The sequence below is a fragment of the Aspergillus thermomutatus genome (assembly GCF_002237265.1).
Source record: "Aspergillus thermomutatus strain HMR AF 39 chromosome Unknown NODE_48, whole genome shotgun sequence".
Lineage (NCBI taxonomy): Eukaryota > Fungi > Ascomycota > Eurotiomycetes > Eurotiales > Aspergillaceae > Aspergillus > Aspergillus thermomutatus.
The window spans coordinates 62,014-77,182 of NW_020798097.1; the positions used below are offsets into that span (position 1 = coordinate 62,014).

The 15,169-nt window shown below is 51.1% G+C and overlaps 4 protein-coding genes across 4 annotated transcripts; 1 reads left to right on the top strand and 3 right to left on the bottom strand.

Annotated features, from left to right (window-relative positions):
* Positions 1-1,821, bottom strand: CDV56_106553 (putative MFS quinate transporter; the record flags this gene model as incomplete). Its single annotated transcript, XM_026760172.1, has 4 exons — positions 1-1,080; positions 1,129-1,257; positions 1,306-1,495; positions 1,544-1,821. 4 exons carry the CDS (start codon positions 1,819-1,821, stop codon positions 1-3), a joined length of 1,677 nt encoding a protein of 558 aa, XP_026616167.1.
* Positions 1,822-3,288: 1,467 nt separating this feature from the next.
* Positions 3,289-4,883, bottom strand: CDV56_106735 (putative MFS transporter; the record flags this gene model as incomplete). Its single annotated transcript, XM_026760354.1, has 2 exons — positions 3,289-4,580; positions 4,661-4,883. 2 exons carry the CDS (start codon positions 4,881-4,883, stop codon positions 3,289-3,291), a joined length of 1,515 nt encoding a protein of 504 aa, XP_026616168.1.
* A 2,348-nt stretch (positions 4,884-7,231) lies between these two features.
* CDV56_106951 (uncharacterized protein) lies at positions 7,232-14,551 on the top strand (the record flags this gene model as incomplete). Its single annotated transcript, XM_026760570.1, has 11 exons — positions 7,232-7,864; positions 7,938-8,116; positions 8,176-8,474; positions 8,525-8,748; positions 8,807-9,354; positions 11,250-12,056; positions 12,103-12,205; positions 12,266-12,792; positions 12,839-13,876; positions 13,922-14,292; positions 14,340-14,551. The coding sequence occupies 11 exons, from the start codon at positions 7,232-7,234 to the stop codon at positions 14,549-14,551; spliced, it is 4,941 nt and encodes a 1,646-aa protein (XP_026616169.1).
* Positions 14,552-14,700: 149 nt separating this feature from the next.
* Positions 14,701-15,022, bottom strand: CDV56_107304 (uncharacterized protein; the record flags this gene model as incomplete). The annotated part of the gene is made up of 2 exons (XM_026760923.1): positions 14,701-14,867; positions 14,917-15,022. The coding sequence occupies 2 exons, from the start codon at positions 15,020-15,022 to the stop codon at positions 14,701-14,703; spliced, it is 273 nt and encodes a 90-aa protein (XP_026616170.1).
* Between the last annotated feature and the right edge of the window lie 147 nt (positions 15,023-15,169).

Here is a 15,169-nt window from a genome sequence, read left to right on the forward strand (position 1 = left end):
CTACACCCTCGTGGACTTGTCCACCGTCTCCTCGTGCACCGTAGTCCCATGCATCTCCTCGGCCATCTGCATCTTCTCAGACGCCACCAGATCCCGCTGCTCCGCGTCCCGGTTCCCGTACAAACCGATCTTGTACCACGGCAGCTCGAACAGCCGATCCATGCTCTCGAGCGACCGTCCCGCCGTCTCAGGCACACTGAAAAACACCCACAGCCCACCGAGGATCGTCACCGCCGCAAAACACCAGAACGTCCCCTTGGGCGTGATGCCGCCGTTCGCAGTGGACAGCAACATGTTCGGGACGGCGCGCGAGTTGCCGTACTGGTTGGCAAAGTGCAGCGTCATCGAGATGGAGGTCGCAAGGGCACGGATGCGCAGTGGGAATAGCTCCGCCGTAAGCAGGTACTGCATGGAGTTCCAGCCCAGCGCCCAGCCGAATCCGGAGAGGTAAATCATGGCGATGGCGCCGCGGCTGACCCCCTTCTTCGACTCCGGGAGGACAAAGTTGTGGACGATGCCCATCTCCGGGACGTCGGTCAGGAAGGCCGCGATGTAGATCATGGCGATCGCCTGCAGGGTGATACCGATGAGCAGGGCGCGTTTGCGGCCGATCACGTCGACCAGGAACAGCGCGCACATGATGGCGGCGACGAGCTTGATGATACCGAAGATACCGGTCACGAGGAGAGACTCGTTCGAGCCGGTGATGCCGAGCAGCTTGAAGAGATCCGGGGCGTAGAGGGTGATGGAGCCGGCGCCGGACCATTGCGAGAGGATCTGCGCCATAACGGTCAAGTAGACCCGGTACAGGTTCGTCGGCAGGAGAAACGTCTCCTTGACGACTCCGAGCCAGCCAGCGCCCATAGTCGCCTCCAGTTCCGCCTGGTGTGACTGCTCGATGGCCGTGATCTCCTGCACGACGTACTCGTGGTCTTCGGGGAGGTGTCGCACGCGCGCTAGATTGCGCAGCGCTTGTTCGTATTTGCCTTTTTTGACCAGGAAGCGGGGGGACTCGGTCTGCAGGAAGGAGAGGAGGAAGATCAGGCCGGCGAAGATGATGTGGAGACTGGTTGGCACTTCCTATAGATCTGTCAGCTGCAGTTCTCAGGCAGTTGCCGGCTCACTCACCCAGCGCTTGTGCGTGTTGTCTCCTAGGTTAACCTGGCAGCCGTAGTTGGTGAAATAGGCCAGGACGATACCAAGATACACGAAGCCCGTGAACACACAGGTGCAGAGACCTCGGATGGAAGCCGGGGCCTAACCAGTCAGCTTGCATCAAGACCATCGGAAACGTACTGTACTCACAATCTCAGCGAGATAGACCGGGCCAACTACAACAGTCTGGCCGACACCCAATCCTGCAATGAATCGACCGGCGTAGATGGCTCCAAGGTTTCCGTTTGCACCCATGAAGATGGCAATACCAAGAATCCACAGAACGCACAGCTGCCGAGTTGCCCAGATGCGACCGATGCGGTCACAAACCAGGAACGCACTGCTCAGGTTAGAAAGTCCCATCGCTGATACAAGAACTGGTACTTACAACAGGGCACCGCCGACGGAGCCGATCTGCACCATCGCTGACACGTTCGCTTTGATGTTCGTCTGTTCGACCGCACTGTACTCGCTGAAGTGGATCGTCCGTTGGAAATCCTTCGAGTTGAAAGCCCCCGAGATCAAACCCTCATCCACACCCCGGGCAGCGCCCATGAGGCCAAATGAGAGAACCGCAAACCATAACCTCCAGTTGAAGACCTCTTTCGGTTCGGCGAGGTTTTTCAGCCGGAAGATGTTGACGGGTTTCTTTGCACCGCCTGCCATCGTCCCGTCCTCTGTGTTCTGGATACTAAGTGGGTAGAAGAAAGAGGAAGACGAGCGTGATGGACAAACAGGGGTGACAGACGATCACCCCCAGCTTTATACCACGTGGATGAACATCGCTAAGAAAACGTGGGGTAGAAGCGTGGGGTCGAAATCTCCGAGATTAGGATGACAAGGCCAAAAACAAAGTTTGATGGTATAGCCGACACGAAGATATCCCGGAGATGCGTAAGTTTTGTCCTTGAAGCTTGGAGCTGCTATCAGTCGAGGTTGTATTCACTGGTCAGAAACGGAGGGTGGCCGATTGGCCCCAATGGGGGCGGCCAAGAGAGCGTGCGATGTACTTATCTGCTGCCCCAACCAAGGTTTCGTCAAGAGTCTGGAGTCGAGAGCTTAAGAGCTCTTGACTTTGTCGAAGACCTTGTGCCATACGGCTCAGCATGTAGTCTATCCTCTGTCTTTGACGCTGAGAGTGCGTTTTGAGGAGATACACTCATTAACACGCACACCATCATATTCATCATCCTCTTCTCAGAGACTTAGAGAAACCATTAAAGGAACAGCAAGACCATGGCGACGTCTTTCTGGCCCCATCCCCGCATAAAGAGGATTCGGTCAAGTTCCGACACATCCCTGTCACCATAGTGCAAGGAACTTGACCGACAGCCGAGCTCTGGGGAAATGCCTCATAGCCTTAGGATAGATAGGCGATTTAACTCAAGATGCAGTCTAGACATGGAGTGCAACTCCACATTTAAAGTTCCGTTTTTCGGAAGTTCCAATAGACATATTTCATTCGCCGGTTGCATGAAGTACAAGTGTAGCTATTGCCAGTATCAGCCGCAACCTAAAAGTGTTGTCGTCAGCACTCAAACCATGCTGTTCCCCCAGTACTTACCTCGCTATAGATAGTCGGTGCATACTCATAACAGAATGGCACGAGACTGAGGCATTGTAGACCTCAGGCTCTGTATCCGGTCCTTGCCCGAAGCGACAAAGATCGTCAATAACGGGGTATTGAACATGAAGCAGCGATTCCACCGACGATGGCCAGAAGTCATGGTTTAGTGTGTGTTTAGTCTGCTTGGCCTGTCGGTTTCTCCGAAGAAACGACATAGCATCGTGACATTATGACTGCATGGTGCCTGCTGACAAGCTGCGGTCTGGGGGTTGTAAAGGTGGAGAAGTCTCCGTGCGGGGACAGAAAAGGAGGGGGAATGACAAACCCCTCGCTTTAATTGGTTTATCACATCGTTCACATGTACTGGATGGCAACTCGGGAAATTTGGGAGTACGTACGATGATTGAGTAGGCGATAAAATGAATTGGATATTAATAGTCAAATTCATAATTCTTGTATGACGCATTGCTGTCTCTCATAATACAACAGGTAAAAGTCATTATCCAGTTGAGACACCCGTTGAAAGGAAGGCGACGAGGCAAGATATAAAGCACAGACATCCTGATCTAATCACGCCAGCGGAAAGCAGGGTTGCGCCAGTCGAGGTCCTGGATCTGCAACTGGGACAGGCCAGCCAGAGCCTGATCAACGTCTACCTTCTCGCGCCTCTTGTTATCCCACCGCATCCACCCCCAGAGCAATGCACCTAGAATCATCGTCATGGACGAGGTGGCCAGGTTGAGGCCGTTGCCAATGTGATAATTAGGAGCATCAAAGGGCAAAAACGACCAGGTAGAGATCAAGCCACCAATATTACCCATCATCACCGTGGTTCCGATGGCCGATGACCGTGCAGTATCGGATACCACGTTGTTCGACGAATTCGCATTGCACAGGGCACCAAAGGCGAACGCTCCACTAGCAATCAAAAAGGTCGCGCCGTAGCGGGCCATGGGGTCAGTGCTGGCCAGGAACATGATGTATCCCACCATCATCAGAGGGGGCCCAATCACGAAGAAGATCATGCGCCGGTCAAAGCGCCAGCTGAGGAAAGGGAACAACACAGTGAAGAATGCTCCGACGACATATGGGGGAACAGTGTGCAGCTGCTGGGACACCACGGTGTTGTGTGGGTAGATGGTCTTGACGATCGTGGGAGCGAAGAAGGCTAGGCCTTGGACCGTGATGTTATTGAGGAGGAAGATGAAAGAAGTGGCCAGGGTCACGGGGCTGAAGATTCCCCGGAGCATCTTAGCTTTATCCATCTTGTCCAGCACTTCCGTGGTTGCAACACGCTCCGACTTGACTCGAGCGATCGCCAGGTCCTTCTCCTCCTGCGTCAGCCAGCGAGCAGTCTCAGGCCGGTCGGTAAGAGTAAAGAACGAGATCAATGCGAGACCGATGGTGATGATACCCTCGATGGCGAATATCATGCGCCACGAGTGCAGGCCGCCGAAATGATCCAGAGTCAGAATGCCCGAAGCCAGCAGACCACCAAACGCGCCGGCCAGCGGTGCCATGACAATATAAAGTGACAGACGGAAGGCAAGCTCACTACGACGGTACCACCGAGACAGATAGTAAGCGATACCGGGCATCATGCCTGCTTCAAAGATGCCAAGCAAGAATCTGACTCCTGACGCGGCGTGGATATTGTGGACAAATGCCGTGCCAAGAGAGCAGATGCCGAAGCCCAGCGTCATGGCGGGTAGGAACCAGCCCGGGCCAATCCACTTGCAGGCAATATTGCAAGGAATCTCAAACAGAATGTAGCTGATGTAGAAGATGGATAAGAGGGAATTGTAGTCGTAACCTTTGAGGCCAAGGTCTTTCTCAAGCCCGGCCAGCTTTGCGTTACCTGCGACAGGATCCTCGGTCAGATTCGGAGTCCCACCATGAAGAGTGCGAGTACGATAAAGAGGTGGAGGAATAACATACCGATATTTGCTCTGTCAATGAAGCAAAACAGATAAAGAAGTGAGACAGTAGGGACGATGTAGAGATCGATCTTCAGTCGAAGGCGAGATTCCGCCGCACGGTCGAATTCGACCAAGGCTCGACCGTACAGGTCGGTTGCAACCTGACCACGGCTGGCGGCCTCATGAGCTGTCTCATGGGCTAGGGTCTCTTTGTGTTGGGACATGCCCTTTTCCTCCGCCATAACTTGCGAGAGATTATCGATCCCGGATTGGGAAGCAACGAGATAAAAGGAGTTGGAACCTGTCAAAGGTGATGAGTATGTTGATCGTCGCGATAATGAGCTACCCAGGAATTATGCAGCAGCAGTGATTTATAGCTTGATCTCACGTCGGATAGGAGTCTCGACTCGGATCTGCCGACAAGTCAGGACGGAAGCGACTGTCGGAAGAGCGTGGGGACAGAATCTCGAATCTGGGGTCGCCTGGATCTGTAATGTGGGGTAGTGCTCATAATCAAAGCTGGTACAGAGTATGACAGTTTTGAAATGGACGAGTCACTGTCACGCAGGTTAACATGATGGCATAGCTTCGCGGTAGTCACACGGCAGATACCAGTGTGAGACAGGCCGACAGAACCCAAAATTCCGAGGCATTCAACGAAAGGAAAAAAAGAAAAAAGTCCAGAGCGAACCTGCCAGCCCGCCAAGTCATGGCCATGCGTCTACTTACTTTGTGATTCAAAATGTCAACCTAGTCACTTGGCACCACCACGTTTTGCGAACCACGCACAGGCAGTCTGACACGCAGACCATGGTTGGTGGTAGAGAGCTCGTTGGAGCATATTGGCGAATCAGTGGCGTAGCACCCTCTGTCCAAGACAATCAGCGACCAATCCAATGGTTCAGTTCATATTAACGTTTCGACGATGCTTCTTGGCCCTCAGCTGGTGTCCAATCCGGATCTGACTGCAAGACTATCCCTCTCCCTGCAAAAATTCAAAACGCGGCCTTGGCGTGTGCCAAGGTCGAAAATATAGTATCGGCTTAGGAGATGATAGGTTCAACCGTGCAAGTGTTTGCGAAGGGGCCAGAACTGCGGCTTTGAAGCTCTGAGTTAGTACAAGCCAGTTCTGTTCCGTGGCGAGGACTGTAAACTTACCTGGACAAACTCCTCTTCAAGAGGGCATTAACAGAGGACGAGGGACACAAAAGACCATCATAGAACTCAAATGATACAGGATCACTTGCATCCTCCTGCAACCACAAGCAGACTGAGGGCATAATGTGAGAATCGCGGGATGCTCATAACAAAACAGGTGGCGCTGGTCGAAACACCATGAGGCTTAGCTGGCCGCATCGAAACTGCGCCGTCCTCATGACTTGGCAAGCATTCATTTTCCTCCCCGCGCTCTGACTTTTTCTCTCCACAATCCCAGAATTGAGTTATCGACTTATTATTGATGAAATGACCAATGACTGTGGAACGATAGGAAACATGAAGTGTGGATTGTGTGGGACCTGGGGAAAGGGCCATTTTGCCGACAGAGTTGAATGGATCGGCTAATTTGCGGTCGCCCACATTGAGGTGGGTAACTCAGGGTGAGATACTGAGAGAGGAGTCCAAATTGGCACCAAGCTCTTAGCATCCTCGCTTTGAATAATCCCATCCTCTCAGCCGTGCCAGGGGGCGAGGTATATCTTGGCAGCTGGGCATATGCTGGTCAGGACGAAAGAATTCAGAAAGGCGATAAAGCAGCCCCTCAACCCAAGAGACTTGTCAAGTCTCTACAAAGTATTCCGTACGGAGCGTTTTCCTCCTCACTCTTCGGATTTTACAGCAAGTTACAGACCCTACAAGCCTCTCCTTAGTGCACTGCACAGTACGTAGAATCTTCCAACCAGCAGCTATCCTTATCTAATGGTCATGGCCTCTCTCAGAATAACTTCTAACTAACTGAATAATTAAAATATAGGCCTTAGTGGGTGGGCTAAGATTAGAGTTGCAATTTGCATAACTGAACTGCAAAAGTCCCAGGCTAACAGTCCTAGCTGGAACAATAGTCAGGCCGTCTGACCAGGCCACCAGGGGAACCACGTACAAGAGACAGTCAGTAGAAGAAACAGATGAGACTTCGCTTATCCCTCAACCATGACTAACTCTCTCATAACGTTCCAGGTGATATCAAGCTGGGGCAGAGACATCGCACAACACGCATCTCAACCTCGCTGTAGTTGCGAAACAGCATGGCGGGCAAGCACCGGAATTACGGGATGATCACGTGACGTAAATCCGAAATTTTCTCCGATGAACTCGTGAGGACAAATGCAATGAGAACAACTTGCCCCTTAGGGACCAGCTATCTCAGTTTCATTTTTGGATGGCGGAAAACATTCAATCAGGAGAGCCACCCGGTTGGCGAATACCCAAGGCTTGTCAAGAATGCAGAAAGCGAAAAATCAAGTGTAATGGAGTCAACCCCTGCAAGACCTGTCGGCTGCGAAACACTCCATGTGTCTACCGGGATGTAATCCGTCAGCGCAAGAAAAAGCAGCACGGTCATGTAGGCGAAGCCTTGACTTCCCCTGAATCTATGCGCTCTGAGCTCGGTGCACAGCAGCCATCCTCACTGCCGCCCCAGCCGTTAGGCCGCCGGAACAAATCCGCCAGCTATACTTTCCACAACAGCGTTTCGGCAACGCACATGGCATCTCCATCATGCAAGGTGCAACTATACTATGGACCGACGTCCCATTTTACTCTCATGCATGAGATCTACCGGGGCTTGGTCTCGAGTCAAACCACCCATCCTGAGGAGCCGCAGAGTGAAGTCGAAGAGGCCGGGGCTGGGCTTGATATGTTCAGTTTTCGGAGCATCTTCTTTGGAACGCCAGCCGAGACGCATGATACCAGTAAGGGGATTGGTAACACAGCAGCACCAGTGATGTTCTTGCCCTACGAACTCGCCAGGATATTTCTACAACGATTTTTGTCATCGCTGTACCATCTGGTACCATTCTGGCCTAAGGAGATTTATGAGCGCCAGCTAGAGCACTTGTATTGCCCTTCCTCTGGTGCCGGCTCTGATACTTGTGTCAACTCCATCTTATTGATGGCTTTGGCCAAGGGCTCCCTGGGCACACAGCATTATCGCTGGGGGGATATTCTGTTTGAGCGGGTCAAGGCATCTTGTGCCTCCTGGGACGACGTGGTGAATCTCGAGACTGTACAGCTGTCTTTGATGATGATAAGTATATTCTGCCCTCGGTGGTGTAAGTTTATGCCTGACGCTTGGCTAGCACGCCCATTTTCAAACCGAGCAAGGTCGGCCAAATTCTTCCTTCCTCTATCTGGGCACAGCTGCGAGGAAGGCCATCTCAACCGGCTTGCACAAGGAATCACCGACTGAAGGAGGAGAGGGTAGGGAAATGGTGGAGCAAAGACGATTGACATTTTGGTCCTTGTTTTTCTACGAAACGTTCGCCCCTTGGTCCACGAATCTGCATCTCGTAAATGACTCTGCTGACGGCTCGCTAGCTGGATTTGCTTTCATCTTGGTCGCCCAAGCTCGCTCTCATCAAGGGACGTTGGCATCGCACCTCCCAAGGATCCATTCATTCTCGTTCTTATTCACCTGACAAAAGTTATGACTCGTTCAGCAAACGAGATCTACGGCCGACCACACGACTCGTTGTTGCAGATGTGGAAGCTGGCCAGGTCAATCTCAGATGACCTTCGCTGTTATGACGAGAAGATGAAGCTTGCACTCGGATTTGGGCTTGACAAATGCGCCCAGCCGGGGGATGTCGGAGTTCGGCAGGCTATTCTCATAACCCGTAAGTCATTTGTTGGCAGAGGTCATGGACTGACAAGCTAAGAAAGTTAGTATACTATCACACCATCCTTTTGACATTTCGGCCGTTCTTGATCTTTCGCGGGCGATGGCAGCGCGATATGAAAAAGTCGTCTTCTGAGGTTGGACCCAACACAACTAAACGTCCGACGGAAATGCCGGCGTGGCTAAACGAGGCGTGCGACCACGCGATCCACGCTGCGTGCAGAACTCTTCATCATCTAGGTGAAGCTGCTATCGTCAATGAGCTTGTTCGGGTATGTTCTCACCGTATGGAAACACTGGATTTTCAGGTATCGGGGCTAAAGTCGTCAGGAACTTCGCTATCATGGCTTTTTCCTGACCAGCGCCTGCTTTGCACTCATTTATGACTTCATGTATAATGAGAAAGTCGCTGCTACACACCTTCCATGGGTTCACGTGGGCCTCCAATGTCTTGGAGCCATGCGGCCGGGCGATCCCATAACAAGCTCTATTTCAGCTGTGCAAACTGTCCTCAAGAAACTGCACCCGTCATATGAGTGGGTGCCACCTGAACATGCCCAGGGCCAGGCATATGCACCAAACCCCATGGGCACTGGATCAGCCCAACCCTATTCTAGTGGTATAGCCTCAAATCAGACAAATCCTATGCGTGAAGCTTTCCCTGGAGACACTTTTCTGGGAGGGTACCTTCCTACAATGCCAAACATTCAAGTCAACCCGCTTCAAAGCGATATCCCGGAGGCTTCTGCTAGTGTTGGAAGCAGCGAGGATCTTCCAGATTTCAATCTGTCGGATATGGGATGGGATTTCGATTTCTCCACAATGGATCTTGAAGCATTTTTCTCCATCCAACCAACTATGAACCCTTCACAGACACTGTGATTTAGGCAGGATCAAGCCGATTCACAGTCTTCATATCTGCCGATCCGTGGCTTTGGTTTTGCTGCGCCACTATATAGCTTTGCAATTTTGCGGTCCATCTCAGACTACCGATACCCTCAGATACACGGCAATCGTTTGCTGGGGTTCTCTTCGCTTTATCCGGGTAATGCTTGCTTTTCAAAGGCTCTGAACGCGTCTGCAAACTATTGCTACACAAGTTCCATTCTGAGAGGGCAAATATCTTGCCCTCCGTGGCTAAGACAGGCAGATAAGGGGATCCGCCTCCTACTCTCAACGTGGTGATATATCATCATAAGCCAGTCAAACCTTGAGAGGAAATGAAATGGGTTTCGCTCAAAAGACCTTACTGTTGCCGGGATTTCCCCAATATCCACTTCGAGTGATTAGGTGATTACTCTTGATAAGAGTTCGTTTTCCTTCAAGATAGTTGAGCTGTCGATCAACGTCTTTATCTACTCATGCCGCAAGGTCTGCCTAATAGGGAATAGTCGACGGACAACCTATCCATCAGCTGAGGTTCCAGATCCCGAGGTGAAGTCATACACTTTTGAGTTACTATGAAGACTTTGATTACGAATCTACTAGTGTGTACTATTACATTTTGTGCGAGTTCCTCAGGCTACACTTGATAAAACTCTATCATCCTGTGGTTCGAGAATCCATTTTCGCTTTTAACCACATTTAGACTGAGATTATGACTAATTTTTGACAATGTTACATTCGCCTGATATGTTCTTCATGGGACAATATATATGTGGAACTATCATGCAAAATTACAAACAAATCACTACCGTGAGATCACATGGAATTTGACATATCTCGAGCAATATCTTCAATCCAATATTCTCCTCATATCGAAAACATATTGGAATAATTCTCGGTTGACGCAGTGACTGGCTGCCCACCTTCCGCATGCGGCACCCCCTCGCAAAAACAGTATCTCCGGACCTATCCAAGTCTGGTTACGGGGAGGATGATGGAACCAAACATTCTACGGAGTACGGAGTATGAGTCTGCATTGATCATGAATCACCTTTCTCTGGTCGAACCAAACTGTTGAATGTATCGAATTGTGACAATCTTTCCTCGTTTCCTTCGCCCTTCTTCTCCAGGAAGGGAAGAAACAACACGATTAGACGGCTAACCATATTCACGGTTGATCCTTCCATCGAAAGGATTATAAGGCCGAATGGCGGGGCCATACTGCAGATGGATTTCGGTCTTGGCTGTGAGCTTCGGCCGGAATTACTTCGCAGCAGGGTGACATTGGGCGAGAGAATGAACCATGGACGAATCCTGAAGTCAGTGATCGACCCGAGCCACCCGCGAGCCACAACAGATGGTGCACGGCGAATCACCCGATATACTGGCTTGTCTGGCCTATCTGCTGAGTATTTTCTTGTTCATGGTCTAGACTATGGAGACCCTTTTCCCCATAATATGAATGGGATTTCAAATTTTGTTTGCCTTGTTGGGCGTCTCCCCGAATTTCCCGATAGGCAAACTCTGTCTTTTTTTATTTAACGGCTCGCTGTGCCTTTTGCTTCGTCGGAGTCTGGTCTCTGCGCAAGTTCGTTTGAACAAAGTCTAGGATGTGTTGCTAATACGATCATGCCACTTTCGGGCTGTGCGGTATCATCTCTGCTGAGCACTGGCCAAGGAACGGTCCTAGAGCAGGAGTATGTTTCGCTCTGCAGTGAATGAGTCTTTGCTGACTGAATAGGTTTCGTTCTTGTCATTCTCAGGATGGAATCAACGAGCCCCGCGAGTGCACTAGTGGGCCAGGTACAATCCACAGGCGAAACAAGTCAAGTACAGCGGCTTCCTTGACAGCTTACGCACAATTGGCGACTTATCGACTCGGCTGTAGCCACTCGTTTGTGATCCTTTTCGATCGGGAACAAGCAAACATCATTGCGGAAGCATCACCTTCTCTCCTTTTAGATGGAGACGGAGAGCTTGACGGCGACGATGAGGTTGCCCGGCAAGTAAAAGTGTTAACCCTACGCCTGGTTGAAGCCGATGCCATTGATACTTCCAGCGTTATTAAGAGCACGTGCTACGTTATCCATGACCTCACGCAGGACAATCAATATGACAACCACCTGATCCAGTTCTTCGCAGCGGTCCCGATCCCTGATTCGAACAAAGATACGATCGGTGCGGTTTGCATCGTAGACAAAACGCCACATCCGAATTTTGGAGAAAGCGAGGTCGCAAGCATGCACGAGATTGCAGGTCTGGTCGCTTGTAGTATCAAGGATAGCTCGGTTGAACAGCACCACTTTCAGGCAGAGCGGCTTATCAATGGGTTGACCACTTTTGTCAGCGGTCAGGTTGTCCCTGAGCCTGAAGAGGACTGTTATCCCAAGAGACGGCCATCATACCTTCCTGGTATCGATGACCTTTCCATCTCTGAGAGTCGGGGCGTGGGCTCACCACAATACACACACTTTGACCCTCCTGGTACTGGTCACTACGGGTCAGGGACAGAAACCCCGCCAAATCAATTCTTCTCAAAAATCCATGACAGAAGAAATTCGGTGACTGTCATCGAGGGAAGCACTGTATCCCCTTCCATGTCCCTTTTGTTCTCCCGTGCTAGCGCTTTGCTTCGGAAATGCATGGATCTAGGCGGCGTGCTTTTTTTAGACGCCACTCGAAGTAATGCGCGAAGGTTCGTCTCACCCGACTCTGATTATCTTTGAACCTAACGTTTCTAGCTCCCGCTCTGCTAGCGTGAGTGACCTGGAAATGCTCTCCAAAGACGGCGATTCTGGCATCAACTCTCCGGGCCTATCATCAGTCGGGCCTTGGCGAGAGAGGGTATGCGAGCCTTTGGCTTGTGCATTGTCGGAATCTGAAAATCGCTGTACTTCCTCGCAGTATTCAATCTCGGAAGGCTTGCTGCATGACTTGTTTGCCGCATACCCAAAAGGCACCATTTTCAATACCCGCAACCTCATTGACTGTACCAGTCAGAAATGCGGCCACGGCACGGATGCAAAGGGATCGCGTCATCACGGGATCATTCTTCGCCTGGTACAAGAGCTTCCAGAGGCGAAATCTCTCCTTTTTCTCCCAATGTGGAATTGGAATACATCCCGCTGGTTGGCAGGTGCGTTCTTGTGGACATGCGACAGCCAACGACATTTTGAACAAACCGATTTGTTCTATGTCAAAGCATACGGTGACTCCATTGTGTCAGAAGCAGCTCAAATGGACTGGCAGGCGACGGAAAAGTCCAAATCAGATTTACTGTCATCCGTCAGCCATGAGCTAAGATCACCGCTACATGGCATGCTTGCCAGTGTAGAGCTGTTGCACACCACGGATCTTCAACCGGCTCAGCAGGATATGCTCACGATGATTGAAACCTGTGGTTTGACACTGCTGGATACGTTGAATTATCTGTAGGTTGGCAGCACCGCCGCATGGAACTCACTAACATACATGCAGGCTGGATTTTACAAAAATCAATAATCTCACTAGTGCAGACGCGAAGAATGACGGAAATTATGAAACCTCCCTCGCCGATCTAACCTGCGAATTCGATTTGGACACTCTGGTAGAGGATGTGGTGGACACTCTATATGCAGGTCACCGGTCCCTGATCAACGCCTCTCAAGTCGCCGGCCGGTACCTGCCCAGCGGGCCAGCAGTGGGAATTAGATCTGACCAGGGCACCGAGAACGCGAAGGAATCGAGCGACTTATCAGTGATTGTCCGGGTTGAGGCGGGAGACTGGAAAGTGCAGTCCATTCCCGGGGGGTGGAGAAGAATCGTCATGAACCTGCTCGGCAACGCATTCAAGTTTACCAAGTCTGGTTTCATTGAGGTCACCCTATCCAGGAAGGCAGAAAGAACCTGCGGCACGAAGAGGGTGTTTGCTCATTTGACCATAACAGATACCGGATGTGGCATCTCTCCGGAGTACCTGGAGCACAAACTATTTCAGCCATTTACCCAAGGAAACATCCTGACGGAAGGAGTTGGCCTAGGACTCAGTATCGTCGACCGGCTTGTGACAAATGTCGGTGGCCAGGTTGACGTGAAGAGTACCGTCGGCATCGGAACTCAAGTGGATGTGTACATTCCGGTTGAATTCATCGATACGCTAGTGGATGGTACTTCTGGGCAAGTGCAACCAGAGAGCGAGTCGATCTCTCGGGTTAGCCTAGTAGGAATGAACGTATTCTCCAATCTGAAGAGGTCAAGCCGAAGACTGAGTGTTGAAGCGAAGAGGAGGCTGGCAGTTCGCAGTGCACTGAGTAATGCAATCCTCAACCAGCCTGGCTGGACAGTCTCATTTGCCGACACATTATCTCAAGCGAGCGGCGATATCGGTATTGTGGAGGAAAGCAGTTTGGCTGAGATGGCAGGACAAGAACCAATAACTACAGAACTCAGGGCACTGGTCATACTAGGACAGCATGGTATCAATATACCTATCGATCCTGTTATGAAAGAGGTGGACGTGCTCTACGTGCCTCAACCGTAAGTGGCACCGAATTTCGAGCAAGGGCGAGACTAACAGGACAGACTCACGCCTCGAAAAATCATGGGCGCGCTGCACTCAATTTCCAACTTGCCAGACGGATCGGGACAAATCGATGGTGCCGATGGTATCCCATCTCGTGAACGCAGCTTGTCGGAAGCCTTTGCCCTGGCAAAACAGACAGAGTCGCCCCCGGTGGTGAGGGAAAGCGTGGACGAGTTCCGTGCCTCGACACCTGAGCCCTCGAAAATGATCGACCTACATGTGCTGATTGTGGACGATAATGACATCAATCTCAAGATACTGGCTACCTTTATGCGTCGCATCGGGTGCAGCTATGAGACAGCGAATAATGGACTCGTGGCGCTTGAGAAGTACCGGCAGTCTGAGCGCCAGTTCAACTATATCCTGATGGGTGGGTCGTCTTTTTGATATTTACGACGCAGCTAACACGCGTAATAGACATTTCAATGCCGGTAATGGACGGGATCAGCTCCACAAGCAAGATTCGAGAGTACGAGGAGGAGAATTCCCTTCCCCGGACTGCCATCATGGCCGTGACAGGGGTCGCGTCAGCCTCGATGCAGCAACGGGCATTTGCCGCGGGGATCGATGATTATCTGGTGAAACCTCTTTCACTGCGTGATTTGAAACGAATTATGAATATTGCATGACATAAGCTTTGCGGAGACAGCAAAGCGAATTGTACAAGTTATATACCACGAGCTTCAATATAACCACCTTGTCACATTAAATCACCAATACACCAACACAGGAACTTCTTTAACATACTTCCCCAGCATATCAATAACACTCGAGGTGGCTAACACCCATGACTCCCTTCCGTCGCTGGGTCTGTACACCCATTGGGACACAGCTTCGCATGTCCCACATCTCCAGGATTCTTGCAGTGGAAGAGCACATTCTTCAGGTCCGCGGTCTCAAGATCCGTCCCCTTGAGAACAGCTTCGAGATCTGCCTCGGTGAAGCCTGCATTCATTAGTATCATCATTTCACAGGAGTAGACTGGAAGAAATACCCTTGTCAGCAATGAGCTTATTAGCGCAGTAATCGAAACTAGGCGTGCAGGTTTTTGCGCCTAGGGCGGCGCCGGCCAGCGCGAGGAGGAAGAGGGTTGATTTCATTTTGGCGGGGTTGCGATTGGTTTGTCTGGCGGGTGAAAGGCAGAAGGCATACGTATTTAAGTGTCTGCTATTGAGACCTTGTATTTGTGGAGTGGGTGAGGTATTTTTCTGGAATGTGGTTGGGGCTGGTTGGCATGTAGGACAGCG